The sequence below is a fragment of the Acomys russatus genome, chromosome 12, assembly GCF_903995435.1.
Source record: "Acomys russatus chromosome 12, mAcoRus1.1, whole genome shotgun sequence".
Taxonomy (NCBI): domain Eukaryota; kingdom Metazoa; phylum Chordata; class Mammalia; order Rodentia; family Muridae; genus Acomys; species Acomys russatus.
Genome location: NC_067148.1, coordinates 43,769,591 through 43,789,677, shown reverse-complemented (window position 1 = coordinate 43,789,677; position 20,087 = coordinate 43,769,591). Strand labels below are relative to the sequence as shown.

Genomic DNA, 20,087 nt, shown 5'->3' with positions numbered 1-20,087 from the left:
CACTAGGCCTCAGCGCCGTGATTTGAGGCCTGGGACACTCATCTCGTTGATGAGGTTATTAAAAAGAAAGAAAAGAAAAAGAAAAGAAGAGTAGCCACATAGTTCAATACCTCTTTGGGATGCTGTTTACTTACGGTGTTGACCCAGATGATTTTGACTCCGGCAGGCTGAAAGCAGCACCATAGCCTTGGCTCTTTTCCTGCATGTCTTGGATAATTGTGACAAATTCTCCTAGTTAGCTCAGGAGAACAACTTCCTGAGGCCACATCCATGTCCAGGGCTGGGTCATGCATAGAGCCTGACCTCCAGAATCTGGAAAGAACAGTGTCTTAGGGTTGCTATTGCTGTGATGAAATATCATGACCAAAGCAAGTTGAGGAGGAAAAGGTTTATTGCTCATAGTTCCATGTAACGATCCATCATCAAAAGCAGTGAGGGCAGGAGCTGATGCAGAGGCCATGGAGGGGTACTGCTTAACAGCTTGCTCTTGGTGCCTTTCTCAGCCTGCTTTCTTAGAGAACTTAAAACCACCAGGCCAAAGGATGGCACCACTCAAAACGGGCAGGGCTCTCCCCCACTGATCACTGCTTAAGAAAATGCCTCGCAGCCGGATCTTATGGAGGCATTTTCTCCACTGAGGCCCCCACTGATCACTGCTTAAGAAAATGCCTCGCAGCCGGATCTTATGGAGGCATTTTCTCCACTGAGGCTGCCTCCTCTCTAATGACTCTAGCTTGTGTCAAATTGACATAAAACTAGCCAGGGAAGCCAGGAAGGTGGCTGATGCTGGTTAGACAGTAGCCTAGGCCTGCAGGATGCTTGTACCTTAGTCAGAGATGGAGTTAGGGCAGCTTATCGATTGACTTGTTTTAACCCTCATTCTGGATCCCTTTGATCTGTTTGCTTTCCAGTATGCAGCCTTGTTCCCTCAGCCAATTTGGAAAGGACTTTGTTTCCCATCCTGGCCCATCTCTATCTCTGGGCTGGGGTCCCAAGATACCAAGAAGGACTGGAAGTACTCTGGGTGGACAGACGAAAAGGGATGTGGATGCAGCTGGCTCATGGCACAAGTCCTCATAGGAGCCCAAACGTGCCGTGGTGGAACACCTATAATCCCAACACTCAGGAGGCAGAGTCAAGAGGATTGTGGGGCCAGCCTGGGTCACATAGCAAGAACCTGTCCCAGAATAACAAGAACCACCTATCTGCCAGAGGTTTCATGCAAGGAACCTCACATGTCACCACATCATGTCAGAGTCCTTCACTACGCTGACACTAGCTTGATACTGGACATTACAGTGGCACTATGTAGTCCCTCAACTTCCAGTGGGAAGAATGAAATAAAAGGCTTCCCCCCCTCCCCCCCGCAAGCCAATGGATGTCTTGGGGTCCTTTGAAACCTGAATCTCTCTTCCTGCTTTCAGAAACCTCTCTGCCTGCTCTGGTTTTTTTTTCAAGGGAGTGTTCCCTGGCTTCCTTAGGGCATCTTCCTCTGAACCCCAATATGTCCACTGTCGAATGGTCACTGGGCACTTCTCTCGTAGTCATTTCATTCCCATGGAGCTACAGAGATTTTAAAAAAAAAAGGGGGGGGAGGCGAGCTTTCCAGCTTAGGTGGAGGGTTAGTGGGGGGAACAAGAGGCAAACTCAGCTATGGAGAGGGGAGAGTGAGGTGTCCCCTGTGAAGGGACAGTTCATAGCTGCCAGAAAAGAATGAGTACTAAGCCAAGGGCGTCGCCTTTGGGAGACTGCCATGTTTGCTGGGAACTTTCCAGACAGCTTCTATATTCTTAGAACAGCACTAGTTTCTGTTCTTTGTTTTCTGGTAGTTACAGTCATCTAGGGAGCATGACTCTTCCTAGCTCTGAGGTCATAAGTTCAGAAAGGAGGGTGTGCCCCGGCTCTGGATAGTGAGACGGTAGTATGGAGTAGATGGCTTCAGTGGTAACGTGCTTGTTGCACAAGTGTGAGAATTTAAGTTCCATCCCTAGCACCACATAGCTGAACACGATGGCACATCTGTCTTAGTTAGGGTTTCTATTGCTGTGAAGAGACGCCATGACTGCTGCAACTCTTACAAAGGAAAACATTTAACTGGGGCCGGCTTACAGTTCAAAGATTTAGTCTATTATCACCATGCGGGAAGCATGGCCACATGCAGGCAGACATGGTTCTGAGAGTTCTCCATCTGGATCTGCAGACAGCATGTAGAGAGTGACATTCTTGGACTTGGGCCTGGGTTGAGCATCTGAAATCTCAAAGCCCCCCCCCACCCCCACCCCCACACACAGTGATTTCCTCCAACAAAGCCACACCTCCTAACACTGCCACTCCCTATGGGCCTGTGGGGGCCATTTTCATGCAAAACCACAATGTCCTTATAATCCCAGTGTTGGAGAGACAGATTGGGAGCTCAGCCTTGTTTAATCCAACAAGCCTTGGATGCCGGTGAGGCTAGGCCTCAAACAAGGTACCTTAATCTATTCCCTAAAAACTTCCCCTCCCAGCCCACACATAGAGCCCAGGGCCAGCCACCTGCTTTGCATCCCATCTCTCAATCCTCAAAAGTGCCTCATAGGTACTACAGTGAAATTGTAGATGAAAAGTACCTGGACACACACACACACACACACACACACACACACACACACACTGCAGCCTGGGGTCCGTCAAGGTCTTCCCAGTGTGGTGCACAGAAAATACAAAGACAGGTATCCCATTCCTGCCTCCAAGTGCCAACATGTGCAGTTGGAGTGCCTCCAACTGTTGAAGTCAGCTTGTACTCACGTGATGACACGCCAAAAGACACAGACCAAGGTACTGAGAAACTGGGGCAGACAGTAACACTGCTAAGTGTTCTGGTTTGTCAGACAAGTCGCCTCAGTTCAGAGCTCCCTGAGCATATGGTCACTTTAGATGTAATTATTCTGTTGAAAACTTTGCACGTCCTTGTGGCAAGACCTGCAGGCATTCTGCTTGTATCATCTACTACAGCCAATACGGTCTTAGCCTCCTCAGGTTGGGAGTTTGGAGTGAGCCATTCATGGTTCTGACTTAGGGTCTCTCAAAACATAAGGTCGAGAGGTGAGACTGGGATTGAGCACATCTGTATGTTTGCTTGCAGCTGGAGGATCCACTCCAAGTTCAAGAGAAGCTTTACTTGCCCACTATGTGGCCACCATGAGTCGTCTTTGCACAAAGCTGATTACACACAGGCAGGTTTTTGTTCAAGGAAACTTCAAGAGAAGGCCCTCCATGTTTTGTGACCCACCTCAGGTGGCATGGTTTGTTGTCACAAGAGAATCAGGACTCTAGGAGTGAGTGAAGGGAGGTAGCATTCTTGTCGTTTAAAAAAAAAAAAATCACACTTGGCATTGGGGTCAGAGGCAAGTCTGTCTCAGTGTCTGAAGCTTCGGTGGAGAAGAGATTTGGTTTCCTAAAAGGAGCATGCTGAGTAGTTACAAAGGACAATGTTGTAGCTGGGTGTGGGGGTGCATGTGGGGGAGCATGCCTGTGACTCCAGCAGTGATGAGGAAACAAGTTGATCACAAATTCCAGAATGGCATGTACATAGTATCCTCAAGCCAGCAAGTGTTAGAGGTCTGAGTGTCAACAGAGACAGGTCCTTCAGGACTGGGAGACAAACACATCATCAGGTTAGGAAGCTCATGAGATGGAACAGTGTGTAAAAGCACCCTTATGTGAGCTTGGGTTAGGCACATGCACAGATCTGAAATGCAAGGCACTTCACGCATGTGAAGGAGGAAGAGTTTGTATCCAGCAACCCATGTGGGTCATCTGCTGAGGAGCTGGCCTGGTGCCTTGCCTCTCTGAGAAAGGCCTTTCCTCTGGTCCCCATAAGGGACTTAGTAGGAGTAGGCTGGTATGGATTTTGTGGGTCCCCTATGTTATCAGGTCCTGAGCCCAAGGACCACCTGTAGCCATGCACATCCTAGAGCCCTCCAAGTAGAAGAGGTGATGGGAGCCTGGCACCCACTTCAGGGAATCTGAGAAGCGTGGCTAGAGAAGCACCCTTGGGCGTTCAGATTCAACTCTTTTCAGCGAACACGTAGTGAGGTGAGGTTCTTGGGTCCTGAGCAGTAGTGGCAGTTAGGGTCCTGGAAGCCAAGTACGGATTATTCTTCTGTGGTGCTGTCCCCTTTCGGGTGCAAGGGGGTCTGAGGTTCTGGAAGCTTGGGTTTCTCTCTTTCCTCAACAGACAGCTTCCAGCCAACATTGGGGCAGAGACAATGTCTGTCTTCCCTGCAGCCTTCCATGAGGAAAGGCCCACAGGGCAGATCCCAAGGGCTGACGTGTTGGGATTCTGATCCATTCTAGCCCCAGAGGTAGTTATTCTCCTGTGTTATGAATAAAGAACCTGTGCTTCAGATGGAATATACAGGACAAGGGGGACACTGCAGCTTTGGGGGAGGCAGCAAACCAGGCAGCTTGGCTTAGTCTTTTTTTTTTTTTTTTTTTTTTTTTTTGAGACAAAGTTTCTCTGTGTAGCCTTAGCTGTCCTGGACTGGCTCTGTAGACCAGGCTGGCCTGGAAGTCACAAAGATCTGCCTGCCTCTGTCTCTGCCTCTGCCTCCCAAGTGCTGGGATTAAAGGCCTGTGCCACCACCCAGTCAGGCTTTTTTTTTTTTCAGGCTTTTTATTAATATAATAAAACAACATAACCAAAAGTAACTTGAGGAAGAAGGGGTTTATTTCATCCTTTACTTCCAAGTAAAGGTAGCCACACATCAGCTGTGCATCTTAGGCAAGTGACAGCATCTCTCAGAGGAGGCTTCGCACCCTTAAAATGAATACAGGTTACCCTGTTTCTATCACTGCAGGAAGTTATGGCAGGGACTGAAGCATGGCAGGGAGTGATGCAGAAGGCACAAAGGAGTACTTCTTGCTGCTTGCTCAGCTTGTTGTTCTATGCAACAAAGGCCCACATGCCTAGGGTGCTGAACCTTCCAACCTCAATTACCCATCAAGAAAATACCCCCATGGGCTTTCTTTCAGGCAAGGTTAATGGAGCTATTTTCTCAGTTAAGATCCCCTCTTCTGCCGGGCGTGGTGGCGCACGCCTTTAGTCCCAGCACTCGGGAGGCAGAGGCAGGTGGATTGCTGTGAGTTCGAGGCCAACCTGGTCTACAAAGCAAGTCCAGGACAGTCAAGGCTACACAGAGAAACCCTGTCTCGAAAAACAAAAACAAACAAAAAATTTAGTATGAGTTGGGCACTGTGGCACATGCCTGTAATCCCAGCACTCAGGGAGGTAGAGACAAGTGGATCTCTGTAAATTCAAGGGTAGCCTAAGTTCAAGGCCAGCCTGCTCTATAAAATGAGTTCTAGGACAGCCAAGGTTACACAAAGAAATGATATCTTGAAAAACAAAAAGTGTTTTTAAAAAATGTAATGTGGTTGGTACAGCAGTTTGTGCAGGCCTCAAGGACAATGCATTCAATAAACCTAGACGCCCTATTCAAATCTAGCCAATGGACAGCTCATTCTCCATGGTTGTGGGGAGAGTGGGGACTGCCTCTGGCCTGAACTCTGGTGCCCCCATTTGACCAATTCCCCTTGGTGGGGAGGCATGGTAGTACTCAGAGGAAGGGAAAGCAGGCTACCAGGATGAGACCTGATAGGCTGTGATCATATGGTTGGGGAGGAGGTCCCCTTCTGTCATAGGTCTAGTGGAGGAGAATAGGGTGAAAGAGGGAGGGAGGGGGGAATGGGAAGATACAAGTGAGGGGAAAACAATCAGGATGCAATATGAATAAATTATTTAAAAATGAAAAATGAAAAAAAATTAGTATGGTTCTATTGCCGAAATGGCTCACAGATTTAATGTAATTCTCATCAAAATTCCAAGGACATTCTTCACAAAATAGAAAAAAACAATCCTAAGATGTATATGCTATCATAAAAGATCCTGAGCAGAAACAGCAAAGCTATTTTAAGTTATACTACAAAGCCATAGTAGAGAAGCCAGCATAGTAATGGTTCAGATTCATGGACTAATAGAATAGAATGGAGGACCCAGAAGTAAATCCATTCAACTATCTCATTAAATTCCTCTCTTCTTCCTTCCCTCCCCCTCCCTCCCTCCCTCCTTCACTCCCTCCCTAAGCCCCCCTCCCCCGCCGCACCTGCACACACCTGCATGCCGTAATGTACACATGGGAAGGTCAGAAGATAACTTTGTGAAGTTGGTTCTCTCCTTTCACCTGTAGAGGGATTGATTGAAACCTAGGTCTCCTGGTTTGTGTGGCAAGCACTTTCACATGCTGAGTCATCGGGCCTGCGCAGACATCTGAGTTTTGACAAAGGTATTCAAAACATATGCTGGGAAAAACAGTTTCTTCAACAAATGGTTTGCTGAAGCCAAAAGCTGCTTCTGGGTTTGTATCTGAAGGAACCTAAGTCAGCCTACAAGAGAGAAACCTGTGTATCTGTTTATTGCAGCACATACGTAGAATAAAAAAAAGACCACATTTTTCTATATGTAGAATAAAGGAGGGAGGGAAAAAGGGAGCAAGTGAAGAAAGGGATGGGAGGAAATTTGTTGGTGAAGAAGGGACCATGAGAAGGTAATAAGTGAGTACGGAATATACACGATGAAAACGCCATCATGAACCCCAGTGTTTTGTGTATAGAATATTAATTTTAAAATGTCCAAGGTGTCTGGCATTTCCGTCACCACCGTTACTGTTCACAGGGCGTATTCCTATCGGTGTAGTCTGTTTTACACCCTCTCCTGTTTATGTCTGGGCTGTGTGCTCTGAAGTTCTCAGCCAGTGTCCTGCAGCTGTCTCAAGTACAAGCCTTTGTCCCACATTGTCCTGTGCATTGTTGGCATCAACCAGCGGGTGAGCTCAGCTGTGCCTCATCTTTATGTTGGAAGTTTCCCAAAACACTCTCCAAGTCTCTGTGGAGGAGAATGCTAATGGACATTCCGGACTACACCGGACAGAGCCTGAAGAAAACTTTAGCTGGACCTCAGGGACCTGCGTAAAGGCTCTCAGTAAACAGGGACCACATGCAGACCCATCATCTCCTCATACCACTGCCTCGGGCAGGCTTTACGATTCCAGTCTCTTCCATCAGGAGCCCAGCCTCTAAATTTGAAATTTTCTTTGACATGAGTGCTTGGTCTACATAAACCTCTGTGCACTATGTGTGTGCCTGGCACCCAGAGAAGTCAGAAGAGGGTGTCAGACCTTCTGAGGCTGGAGTTACAGACAGTTGCAAGTAGCTATATTGAGTATTGGGAATAGAACCCAGCTCCTCAGTGCTCTTAACCACTGACCCATCTCTCCAGGCCCCCTGTCCCTTTTTAAGATCCTTATCCATAGCTTCATGACACCATGCTCCTACCTGCCTAGCTCATCCTTCCCTTCCTTCCTTACAACCTCAGCTCCTCTGGTGGTAACTTGTGCTACCTGCTAAATACACTTATGCACAGGCCAGCATGGTCTGTGGGAGTAGAAATGGCATATGGCCCTCCAGAGTTTGTACTATAGGCAAGACCCCCTCCATGCCTTTTAATTCCTGGCACATTGCCTGGAAACACTTACAATCCCTTCCATTGGCATAGATTCCTAGGTGGCTCCAGGGGGGGCAAAAAGGCAACACACCCCCACCATCCCTGTGTGGTCTGACCATTGCCTGTGGTTGGGGTATAAGCTAGTCTCTGTGCAGAAGTCCCCCCAGAGGAGGGGTGCTGCCCAACAGGACACTGGACATGTGGTATTGACTGGGGTAGGCTGTGGGTGGACAGCACACATTGAGTTTTGAAATGCTGGTTTGCCATGGGATGGGAAAGCAAAACATCTGTCGAAGCTCACCTGTGATGGCTCACAAGGCAAAAATTGTGTAGAAGAATGGGGCAGGTACAGTGGAGGAAGCAGGAAGCACTGGCTGTGAGTGACAGCTACAGGCTGCCCTGGCAAGAAATTACAGGGGAAAGGCTTTAAGGCAGTCCAGCTTTGCCCACTGGAGAAAGGATACAGACCAGAAATGCAAGGGTGTGGTTGAAAGTGATGCTCGGAATATCTCTAATGGCATGCAGAGCCACGGCAGATAGACACCAAGGATGACATTCTAGGTAGGTGCCCCAACATAGAATTACCTAGGTTGTCATTTCTGGGAGTCATTTCTGATTGGGGGGTGGTCAAAACAGGTTTGTGGTGTGTGTGTGTGTGTATAATCCTGGACTCACTTTGTAGAGCAGGCTGGGCTCAAAATCGCAGTGATCCGCCTGCCTCTACCTCCCCAAGGGCTGGGGTTTAAGGTGCGTGCCACCGTACCCAGCTCATTTCTGATTTTATACAGATTTAAGTACTGGTTGGAGGGCACTGTGGGTACAGTTGGGGCATCCAGAATTGGAATCAATGCTCTGAGAGACCACAAAGGTATCAACTTGTGTTGACAAACAAATGAGAAGCCTAGCCGGGCGTGGTGGCACAGCACTTTAATCCCAGTACTCGAGAGGCAGAGGCAGGTGGATCGCTATGAGTTCGAGGCCAGCCTGGTCTTCAAGGCGAGTCCAGGAGAACCAAGGCTACACAGAGAAACCCAGTCTCGAAAAACCAAAACAAAACCCAAAAAAAAAAAAAAAAAGGAAAGAAACGAGAAGACGGACTTGAAAGTAGTCTTGGCAGGGCAAGGTAAGAGCAATTCTGTGGAAGAGCACTGTGTGGATGTTGTCAGGTGTGGGCTCCCTGGGTGGTGGCACCTGGGCCAGAGAGAACAGAGATGAATGGAATGCACTTGATTCTTGGCCATGCCACTTGATGAGGGCTTAAGATCAGACAGCATCCCCCAGCCGCCCATTGTGTTTTAAAGCTGAAAGTGTCTCTCACCCCCAGTCAAGGCTCCGATTTGGGAAACGTGGCTATCAGCATATGCTGCTGTTTTGAAAGCTATGGAGCCTTTAAGAGATTTAGGGGCCTGGGCTGATGACAAAAGGTCCCTAGGGCCTGGCCTTCCAGCCCCCCACCCCCATCCCTGGCCCCACTGTGTCACTGACTGAGCTTTCCTCTCCACCATTCCTTCCTGGCCAGTAAGGCCTAAAACAGCAGCCAAAGCAAATTAGTCTTTGTTTCTGTCAGGTGATAATAGCTCTCTCTTCTGCAAGGTGCCACTGCAGTTGTCACCTCTGCCCCCTGCTGGTTGTTGAGGAGTGGTTCTCACTCTTGAATAGTGTAGAGCTGCAGGCAGTGCCGTGATGAGCAGGGTGCACAGAGACTGTCAAAGGAGAGGTGACCCTGAGTCCTGGACTCATTTGGGATGTATGACTAGGGGACACTCAGACTGTCCCTGCTGAGGGGAGAGCCCTGAAAAGGAAGGAATGTGAATGGGACATTTGGTGACTGGTGGCTGGACAGCGGGTACAGGCTTCAAATTATTCACCTCACTGTCTCCTGTGACCATGTATGGAGTTGGCTGGGACGGGGTCTGGCAGTGGGTTGGGACAAAAGGCATGCCACAGCATACTGCCAAAGTTGGAGGCTTCAGAGTACCAAATGTTCCCAACGGTGGCCCTGTCATCAGCTTGTCTTTGAGCTGCACTTGACACCCTGTGAACATGGAGTTTCTCTTTGTTAGTGGAGGCGTCTAACCCCACAGCTTGCTGGAGTTCAGTCTCAGCACCACCATTAGTCCCTGTTACCCACACTTCTCTTGAACTCTGGTACCCCAGTGCTGAGAGGCAGATGTGTGGCCAGATCAAAGTCCAGAACAAGGGTGACAAATATCCTTTTTAAGGTCCTAAAGGTCTGACTGAGGAGCTGAGAACAAGGGGCTACCTACTGCCCCCCTGCACACCTCAGCCTCCAGAGAAAGTTCCCGCCTCTATTGAGGTCTGTCTACTGGAACAGGCTATTGCCAGGACTCCCATGACCAGTTTTCATCGCTTCCAGCCCTACCCCTGACAGCTGGGTAGGTGCAAAAGCCAGGGGGGCGGGGAGTTGACAAACCGGAAAGGGAGGTCAGGTCTGCAGAGTGGAGATTTAATGGGACAGCGACCATGGTTCCTGCTGCAGTGGTCCCAGGCTGAAGCCCACAGCCTGGTGTCTCTCCCAGCAAGCAGGTACAGAGAGCACCAGTGGTACCCAGGTAGCCATCCTTCCCTGGACCTCTGGGGCCTGGACTCCAGGTGCAGGGACTGAGGCCTGCTAGAGAGGGTCATCCTCTCTTTCTGTCCTCTGCCCCCACACTGTGAAATGCCTGTGTCCTTGCCCCTCTTCCCTCTGTCCCTCAAGCAAGGCTTCTAGCCCAGGGGCCAGACACAGGGTTCTACAGGGAAGCAAACTTCCAGGACTCTACATCCTGGACCTCTGGCACATGTAAGGCACATTGTGGTTGTTCCTGTGGGACTGCTGGGGTCACGGTCCCCAGGGCAGTGTCCAGCAGATGCTGGCTTCCAGGGTGAGGCATGGCTGTCAGTGTTGAGACAGGAGGCATAGTAGGTATAGGCCAGCCCTGGTGCCTGTAGGGCAAGAGAGCAGGGACAGGGTGGGCTCTGGTCCATGGGCCTCAATGGACACAAGATCCTTTTCCTCCAGGCCCCTGGCCTGAAGCCAATGGGAGGGGCTTATGGTCTCGGACAGAGCTCGTGGCCAGAGCCAAGGCGCAGTCATGGCGGCCCGGACCACAAAAGGCACAATCTTGGTGTCTGGGAGGTCGAGGGTCAGTCACCATCAAGGCTAGGCAGACACATTGACGTCCCTGAGAGAGATGGTGCTGCTGGGGGCCTCGTCCCCGAGCAGCAGGGCTGGCGAGTCTGGGTTCGTGTCTGCCTCAGCACTGCCCAGCTCTGTGCTGGGCTCTGTGCTGGGTTCAGCACTGGGGCCTAGCCCCTGGGACAGGATCTGCTGGATGGTTCTGCGTAAGTTGGGATGCAGCCGGCCCTGCGTCTGGTAGAAGACCTCTAGTGCGAAGGACTTGAGGGCACCAGTGCAGAGGTCCTCGTACAATGGGATGGTGTACATTCTCGACATCTGTGGAAGGCAACCTGGTCACACCAGCAGGCTCTCCCTGCGCACCACCGTCCACCACCCAGATCCAGATGCGCCCCAGATGTACAGGAGGGCTTTGGCCTGGACTCACATGCTAGCGTCCCATCAGCCTCACTCTTACCTCTCCCTCTAAGGTGTCTCAGAGTTCAGGCTGCAAGGGGTGGGCAAGCAATGGGCATGCTGGTCTCTGCCTGAGATGCCTGAATGGCCCCCGTACCCAGACCTGAAAGGTGATACCTATAGGCCCAAAGCCCAGCTGCTGCCAGTGGAGAGCCGCCCCCCGCCCCCAGACTGTGGTGCCCAACATTCCCCCCTGTGGTAGAGCTCGTGTCACCCTCTGAACTAGTCTTGACATCTTCTCCCGTCTCAACTGTACTCTGGCCCCTCTAATCTCACTTTGGGCCTGATGGCTTCCATTCCCCATCTCTAGAACAAGCCTGGCCTGCCTCAGTGGAGAGTCTGATGGGTGAAAGGGGCCCCTGAGGAGAGGCTGCCCCCACCCCACATCACGCTGGGGCATGTAGCTGCACCTGGCTCTCCAGGAAACGGCGGACCCTGTGAAGGTCAGGATAGTAGTCATTGCGGACGACGATCTGCAGCCAGCGGATGCGGATCTCGGCATTCATGGAGTCCAGCAGGGATGAATAGCACTTGGACAGGCTCATCACCACCTCTGTGGGGTGGTGGGCAGGTCAGGGCTGGGCTGGAGCCACATCCCTTTCCCAGGCTACCCCTGTTGACTGTGGGACCCACCCTGGGGCAACGGGGATCCGTCTAGCAGCCGGTCCAGGAAGAGCGCCGTCTGGAAGGTCCTCCATTTTGAGATGTCAATGGCACTGGCTGAAGCTGCTGCCTGCTCCAGGGGCTCTGCAGTCCACAGCTGGAAGAGGGCCTCGACAGGCCGGGTTAGGCTGGACCCCTGAGACAGGTCTGGCTCAGCCAGTGGTGGGCCCGTGGCATTGAGCCAGCGCTCAAACTCCAGCCCTGCAGGAAGACCAGGCCTGGGCTGGGGGAAAGGCCGCTGGGGCAGCCTGCCCGGGAGACTCTGAGCCCAGAGCATATCCCTGGGTGGGTGGTCTCTTTTATAGGACCTACAGCCCTTGAAGAATATGAGCAGTTCCCTGGAAGTCTGTGCCTTCCCCTTGGAGCCATTGGAGGGGGCTCCTATGAAGGACACAGGGAGGCCAGAAAGCTTGGGTCGCTGACCAAGGGATCTCCACCCGTGACGTGCCTGTCCTGTATACAGCTGGGGCAGAGGAGGCTCCACACTGCACTATTCAATGAAGCACGTGGACTCTGAGGCCCCCCCATCCCCCGCCAATTCCACAGAGCACTTACATACCTTCTAAAACTTAGGGCCACCATTCCTAGACTTTGAAGCCCTCGAGCAAACTATTTTTCCGTAGACATCCAGCTCCTCCAGTGCCTCCCTTGGTCCCCGAGCCCTCAAGACTCTCAGGGGACCTCTGCTACACATAAGCAGGGCCAGCCAGGCCCAGGGTTAATCCCACCACTTTGCCTAGCGCTTCCCACAACCCTCTCCTACTGGCTGCTTAGTCGGCCAGCTTAGCCTAGGGGCCACCTCCTCCAGGGAGCTCCTGTACCCCTCTCCCTGGCCTGATCCTTTAGACTGGGGGGTACAGACTCCTCTTTACTCTCTCAGCATCCTGACCTCGGGCCTACACGGTGCAGGAGGGGCGGCCACTGCGACCGTTCTGTTCCCGGCCCTTGGGCCTGCAGCAGGGTAGGTGGTCTCACCTGCCCGGCAGTCCACGCTCTGCTCCTTCAGTTCGGGAAAGAAAGTCAAGAAGGAGTCCAGCAGGTCTTGGGCTACCACACTGGTGAATTTGTATTTCTCCACATAGGCCTGTGAGATGAGGGGCATGGCCTTAGCAGGCATGGAAGGCTGGGGGTGTTTAGCTCTGGCAGAGCAGGACTGGCACACCAGGACATCTTCTAAAGATGTGCATTACTGTCCAAGTGGCCCAGAGGCCCTGCTGAAAGGGTAGGGGATAGTACCTAAGCAGGCCAGGCCCCCAGTCTGGTCCCCTCTCCCCAGAGAAGGTCAACTCCAACAGCTGGAAGAAGTTCTGGACGGGAGTTGGTAGGGCCCGTATGCTTACTCGGAGAAAGTCATCGAAGCGCTGGGGATCTCCGCAGAGCTGCGACAGGTAGTACACAAAGCAATAGCCCTTCTCATAAGTGAAGAGGTTCATCAGGTGGCTGGGATTCACTCCTGCAGGGAAACGCCTTGTCTAGGATGCCACTTGACACCTGTGTCCTGTGTGGTGGGGCTAGGGCAGTGGTCTAGACCTGAGGAGCAGGCCAGGGGGAGGGCCACAGTCCTTCACATGAGTATCAACACCCTGGGGACACAGTAATGGAGTCTGCTCTGCCCCCATGGCAACCAGCGTTCAGACCCTATGGGACTGTGGCAGGTGGAGGCACCTAAGAGCTTTTCCCTGGGGGCTATGGACACCTAGCCTTGCATGGGGAGGTAGAGAAGGCCCAGCAGGGGAAGTGAACAGCCAGGAAAGGAGGGCCCAGGGATGCCATACATGGGTTCCCAGGGGTGAGCCTGGAGAAGAGGGTACCTGGTTCTAGCTTGACCTGCAACTTGCTAACTGGGTTATCCTCCCCAAGAAGACGCATCTGCCTGTGCAGGGCGTCCAGGCGGAAGGCTGTCTCTAGGCAGGTGAAGGCAGGCCCTGAGTGGAGTCAGAGTAGAGAAAAAGTGGAGGTCAGGGAGGCTGGAGCACCGGTAGCAGGGTTCCCACTCTCCACCCACCACCCAACCCCAAAAACTGCTAGACATTGTCAAGCTGGAGGCTAAACAGGGCTCTGCGCCCCTTTACAATTGGTGCCCGAGAGGGCCTGAGGCTACTCTACCCCTGCCATAGCTGCTCCAGCCAGTACCATAGGTCTCCGTGGTGATGCGGCGCTGTGCGTAGGTGGCCAGGCCCTCACTCAGCCACATCTCCTCCCAAGTGGCGTTGGTGACAGCATTGCCAAACCAGCTGTGGGCTACCTCGTGGATGACGTCAATCACCAGGAACTCATCGCTCTCAAGGATGGAGGAGATGATGAAGGTGAGGCAGGGATTCTCCATGGCCACGATGGGGAAAGAGGGTGGCAGGAAAACGATGTCATATCTGTGCCGGCAGGTGCAGGGTGAGGAATGGAGGCGGGGCTCTGACCCGTGACTCAGCAACCCACAACTGCACTCTCCACCTGAGGCCCAGCCCTGTGGCATTACTTCCTTCCCAGGAGACAGAGGACAGGGAATACATGGTCAGACAGGTAGTTCCCAGCCCAACCCTACTCCTTTCTCTGAGGGAAAGAGTGTAGCCAGCCAGGAAAAGCGAAGGACAGGACATACCTGCCCCACATGTATGGCCCATATAATCGCTCTGCTGCACTGAGCCACTCTTCCACAGCACCTGATAGCTTGCTGGTGGCTGTGGGCAGGAGGCATGGCTCGGCCCACACACGGCTCCTGTCACAAGGGAGAAGGTGAAGCGAGGCAGAAAACTCTGGACCTTACTGGATCCCCCTTCTGCCTTGTCTGGCCCTGCTCCCTGGATATGGCCCTTCCCACAACCGGTAGGGGAACTGTGTGACAAACTCAGGTCCTTTTGTCAACGAGCTGAAGGAGCTGGTAAGGACAAGAGGGGACAGCTGGTTATGTGGTAGCCCTGGGAGTCATGGCTGGCAGGGCACTGGGTAGGTCAGTTAGTTTTATGTCTGAAGACAACGGATGAAGAGGCACGTGCACGGGTTGCCGTCTTCTGGCCTCCTGAGCCACAGTTGCCCAGGACAGTGCAGCAGAGTACAGAGGGGCCTTACCTGGGCCCAATGTCTGCTGGCTTGAGGTCTCCGGCCACAAGGGCTACGAGGTAGGCGGGTACGGGGTGCTCCATGTGAAAGTGGTAGACACCTTCCTCCTCCACATACATGCTCCGCGTGGCACTCATCAGCACCTGCACCCCTAATGGGGCCTGCAACGGGCTAGGCTGAGGATTGGCGGTCTACTGGGATATAACCACCCATACCCTTAACAGGACCTGCAATGGGCTAGGCTGAGGATTGGCAGTCTACCAGGATACAACCATCCATACCCCTAACGGAGCCTGCAACAGGCTAGACTGAGGATTGGTGGTCTACCGACACACCCACCTCCCAGGAAAGGGAGCCTCACTTTTAAGGGATGACTTATCCCCAATAGCGGACTGCACAATTCAGGTCAGAGGACCCCCTTATCTGTGATAGGGGACCTTATGGTCCCATCAGGGAGCCCTTCATCTCCCGGGGGGAAACCACCACAACCCAGGTCGGAGAACTCTATACCCTTGAGGAAGCCCTCATATTCTTATCAGATAGCCTCACAGGTTGGGTCAAGGAACCATGTCCCTTAGAGAGGACCACACACTGGAACCATAAATCAGCTCCAGCTGGAGGCTGCCATGCTTAGGCTGTGTCTCAACAATCCCCACCAGATTCCTGCGCGTCTAGAGGTCTTGGAAACCAATTAACAGGCACCACATCTTCATCAGTACTGCAGCCCTGGTCCCTCCACCTGACCTCAGTAAGGCCTGTCTCTGACTTCTCTGCAGGACTGTCGCACTAAGACAGTGGCCTTTAGCAGTACAGAGGAGGTGGGCCAGAGCCCATCTGTGGGCCTGCTGTAAGCTCCAGCCTCTTGCGGTACCTGATGGAGGCAGAAACAACCCCAACTGTGATCCTGACCTTGACGACAGCTGAGTAGGTGCACTTGACGGCGGGTGTGTCGAAGCAGGGGAAGAAAGAGCGGTTGCACACAGAGTGGCCCTGGGTGAAGACGAAAGGCTTGGCATGGCCATAGGTCAGCTCTGGGTCCAGCCACCAGATCTGTGGGCGAGGTGAAACAGAAGCAGACACTGTCACCTGGTCCAGGGCTCTATGTCTAGGGCCCAGGGGGGCAATGGGTGCTGGGAAGGGGCCTTGCTGTGTTTGTTCCAGGCCCACATCTGCTCCCGCAGCCTCCACCTGTCCACTGGTACACTCAGTGGTTGTTTGTGTATGCCAGACACCAGCCTTGTTTGAGACAGGAGGTCACACGCCTGGGGTCAGCCCATGATAAAGGAAAAGAAAAAAATGCCTGACACGGTGACGTTAGCTGAACTTCCAAAGGGAAACTGAGAAACGGTCAGAACACCTGGGTTCGAATCCCCCACAGGCTAGTAACTAAGCTGGTCTTAGGAGCAGGGAATCATGGGAAACCAGTGCTTCCTTACACTGGCATAGAGGGAGTCAGCCCCAGTGCTGGCCAGCCTGTGAGGCTTGAGTCTGGATATGCTCTCATATGACAGGAGTGTCAATGGGAGGGCCTCTAAGGCCAGTGACCAGAGGGAAGGGCTGCAGCAAAGAGCAATCCCCAATAACTGCTGCCCCCCTCTTCCCTCTCCCACCCTCCTGCCTCCTGCCCTCTCAGGGCCAAGGTCACCAGCTTAGCCAACCTCCTTCCCGAGCCATGGCTGTTGAGACATTTTGGATCTTCAGATATCCAGGCCAGGTCCTGCCCCTGCTGAGGAGCCCCAGCTACAAAGCTATGTCAGCCCCCACACTACTGTGCTCTGCTTGGACAACAGGGTTGTTGAAACATAGTTTCATTTTGGTGATCAAGGGCACATGGGTCCACATGAGTGGACAAGTGTGTGCAGTCAAGGCTGACTATCGTCATGGGGGACAGAGCCCATGCTGACACCTCCCAGACTCCAGATAAGGCGTTGTGGTATGTGCGGATGAGGTTGCCTGACCCACAGACCCCAGAACTTCTGTGTGTGGGAGCTATTTATTCATTCAATAGATCCCAGACCCAGAGAGGAACGTCTGCTTTCAGACCCCAGAGCTCAGTGGGAAGGCTTGTCTCCACAGACTCTAGACCTTGGTGGTGGTGGTGGCGGTGGAAACCTATGCCATAGGCCCCCAACTTGGGGTGCTGTCTGCATATAGATCCTAGATGTGCCTTTCCCAAAGATTCAAGATCTGGGGAGTAATGCCTTGCCCCACAGACCTGGGGGTATGCCTACTCCACAGACCCCAGTCCTGGGGGAGATTCCTACCCTGTCACATTCAAAGACTGATGCCTGCCCCCACAGACTCCACACTCAGGGGGCTGCCTGTCAATAGGTAGGAGACTTGAGTGGGTAGTTTGCCATATAGACCTGGTCAGGCCTTTGCCAGCGTTCATGGACCTCTTCCTATCACTGTCTTCTCCCCACAGCAAACCTGCAGGTGCATCTTTCTTTCTTTCTTTCTTTCTTTCTTTCTTTCTTTCGTTCGTTCTCTGGAGAGCTAGCTCCAAAATGCAGCCTCCAGAAGCCTGGGACGCAGGGACCTGAATGAAGGAGTATGCCTGAAGTAGATCCTGTTGTCCATGGGTTCTTGGTCCACTCTGGGAGGACAGGCTCCCGAATGTCCTTCAGTCTCTACCATCTCCCCTTACACCAGCTATATACTTCAGCCGCAGCACTTCCCTCTCTTCTTCCATCAACCCCTCAGCTCTGCTTCTTACCCTAGGGCTCTACAACCATGCCTTGGCTCCAGTGGGCAGGCTGCCTTTCCAGACCCCAAGAATACTACCTTGGAGAGAGGGACTGGGCTTGGCCTTAGAGGTGGGGGTCTCCTGCCCCAGGGCACAGCAGCTGGTGGTCTGGTGGATAAGGAATAAGTTAGCCAACTTTGGATACTGTAGGGCAGGGGAAGGAAAAAAAAAAGCTGTTCTTGCTGGGGGGGGAATGAAAGGCTGGGGTACAGAGGGGTCCTAGAATCTGCAGCACTCACAAACTGCTGCGCCCCTCCCCCCCCCCCCCGGAGTTGGAGCTGCTGTCAGGGGCTCCTGGGAAACTTACATGGCTCCTGCTGTATCCTCACTAGGCACAGGGCAGTCAGGGATGCGAGTTCTGAGATGCTCAACTCTTATGCACCATAGTAGGCGCCTGAGACTAGAGGCCGATCTGCTTCCGTGGGTGTGGGTCGGCTTTGTTACCCTGGAGCCACCCAGTCTATGAGGACTATGCAGCTCTTCCCTGGCTGGAGCAACCACAGCCCCATACATCAGGCCAACCTTGTCCACTGGCCTTGTCTATTGCAGCCAATGAGGTCTCTGTTCCTACCACTCTCTTGACCGTGGGCAGAACAAGCACATATGCACAAGTGGAGGCTGGGCAGTGCACCTCGGCTTTCACCTGGCATGCTAAGGAATAGGCCTAACACCTGCAGAGGCCCCACACTACCACAGCAGCTGGAGGCTGAACCGGTAGACCAGCAAGAGACTCTGGGGAGTGGTGGCAGGCCCTAGTCAAGACTCCCAGGAAGGGTGCAGGAAGCCACGGATGTGAATCCCATCTGGTCTTTATCGTCACCTTGTTCCTTTGTGGCTCCTGGCCTGTTCATTTGGGCTCCCCAGGCAGTGACAGATGGACTTTGCAAGGGCCCTGTGGAGCTGCCTGTGCACTAGGTATCCATGGTAGATGTCACATGAGCACTCTCTACTATCTGGGGAGCTGGAGGGAGGCACCAAGTTTCAGGAGTCAAAGGTCCTGCTCCATTCTGCAAACCCATTGGCTGTGCCGCCACAGCACTAGGCCTGCACCCTTTGCTTTTCCATCAGGGCCTGTGGGATGATAGGTGCCCTGTGCCGAAGGCCTCAGCAGAGCCCTGTGAGTCTGCTGGGAGGCAGGCCACACCTGCCCCAGCATGTCACAATACAGCGCAGGGAGCCCAAAGATAAGCCTCACAGCCTACAAGGCCTCTCTGTCACCCACTGTCCCCTGTTCTAGAGAACAGACGCTCCTGTCCTCAAAGCCCTCTGAAGGCCTATGTCTCAGGGTGGCCCTTCTGTATCAGGCAGTCCCACAACACTCAATTGTCGGTCTCTTGCAGCTGGCTTAGCAAGGCCCCACAAGCAGCTGCTCTCGTACCCAGATAGGGGCATAACACCTGACCTGACAGGAAGTCTTTCCCCTCCCCGCCCCCTGAGAAACATGCTGTTTCAACAGTATCAACACTGTCCACCAGGCCTGGACCTGGGGCGCCACTCAAAGATCCCATGAACTTGCAGGCAACATTTGGGAATTACCGCAGCCACCTGGGGGTCAGGCTGCCCCTCGCTCTCTGTGGGTGTCTCAGGAGCAAGGTGTAGATTAACATCATCTAACCCATCAGTAAAGTGAGGGGTGCTTGCTGAGCCCCGCTGACCACCCACAGGCCTGGTGCCCACACCGGGCGGGACTCACGGCGGGGGCGTCGGTGGAGGTGTAGCGCAGGATGATCTGGAAGGGCTGGTGCGCCTGCAGCTCGAGTGGCAGTGTGACGGTCAGCGAGGAGCCATAGTCGGTGAACGGGTCCAGCCTGAAGGCCAGCGGGCAGCCAGTGGACTCCGCGTCAGGCGCATCGGCGAAGGCGGGCAGCGGGGGCCCGGACTCGGGAGCAGGGAAGGCGAAGGTGCAGGGCGACTCGGAGGTGGCTGGGGCGCAGCGGAACGAGACCGAGTGCAGGCGTAAGGCCGGGTGCGCGTCGAGCACGAGTGCCCGGGGCGCGGGCCGCAGCGCGCACAGTTCCAGCACCAGGCAGCCGGCCAGCTCACGCGCCTCCGGCCGCAGCTCCAGGCCCAGCTGCAGGTGGCGGAGGCGGAAGAGCTGCGCGCTGGAGGCCGAGGCCACGTCCAGGGCGGGCGGCGGCTCGGGTGGCGGGCGGGCGGGCGCGGCTTCGGTTCCCGGCGCCTTGCGGCAGCAGCACTGAGCCGCCATGGCCACCGGCGCTAGGTGAAATCCATGGGCGGCGGCCGCTGCAGGCCGCGGGCAGTGGGCAAGGGGGCCGGGCGGCGACGGCGACGGCGACGGCGGCGGTGGCGGCGGCGGCCGCGGCGGCGGGGCGCGGGCACAACAGGAAGTCGCGCCAGGAGCCGCCCGGCCCGGCCCCGCGCAGTGCGCCGCCCCGCTCGGGCTGGGCTCGGCGGCCGCCGGGGGCGCTGTGTGCTGCCCCGGGCCTGTGCGCCGAAGTGGCGCGAGCCGCGGAGCAGAACGCGAG

The 20,087-nt window shown here is 53.9% G+C and overlaps 1 protein-coding gene across 1 annotated transcript; it reads right to left on the bottom strand.

Moving 5' to 3' along the window:
* Window positions 1-9,968: 9,968 nt before the first annotated feature.
* Window positions 9,969-19,892, bottom strand: Rnpepl1 (arginyl aminopeptidase like 1). Its single transcript, XM_051154370.1, has 11 exons — window positions 19,295-19,892; window positions 15,765-15,905; window positions 14,865-15,016; window positions 14,398-14,514; window positions 13,935-14,170; window positions 13,613-13,726; window positions 13,142-13,254; window positions 12,777-12,885; window positions 11,772-12,002; window positions 11,549-11,691; window positions 9,969-11,000 (listed from the first exon to the last, which is right to left on the bottom strand). Exons 1-11 carry the CDS (start codon window positions 19,805-19,807, stop codon window positions 10,707-10,709), a joined length of 2,163 nt encoding a protein of 720 aa, XP_051010327.1. The 5' UTR covers window positions 19,808-19,892; the 3' UTR covers window positions 9,969-10,706.
* Between the last annotated feature and the right edge of the window lie 195 nt (window positions 19,893-20,087).

Excerpts from the sequence above, each read along its gene's own strand:
- Rnpepl1 (XM_051154370.1), bottom strand. The coding sequence starts at position 19,807 with ATGGCGGCTCAGTGCTGCTGCCGCAAGGCGCCGGGAACCGAAGCCGCG. Across the intron at positions 15,017-15,764 it reads CCTACTCAGCTGTCGTCAAG|GCCCCATTAGGGGTGCAGGT; the intron begins GTCAGGATCACA and ends AGCCCGTTGCAG. Across the intron at positions 12,003-12,776 it reads GAGCGTGGACTGCCGGGCAG|GGCTGGAGTTTGAGCGCTGG; the intron begins GTGAGACCACCT and ends GTCTTCCTGCAG.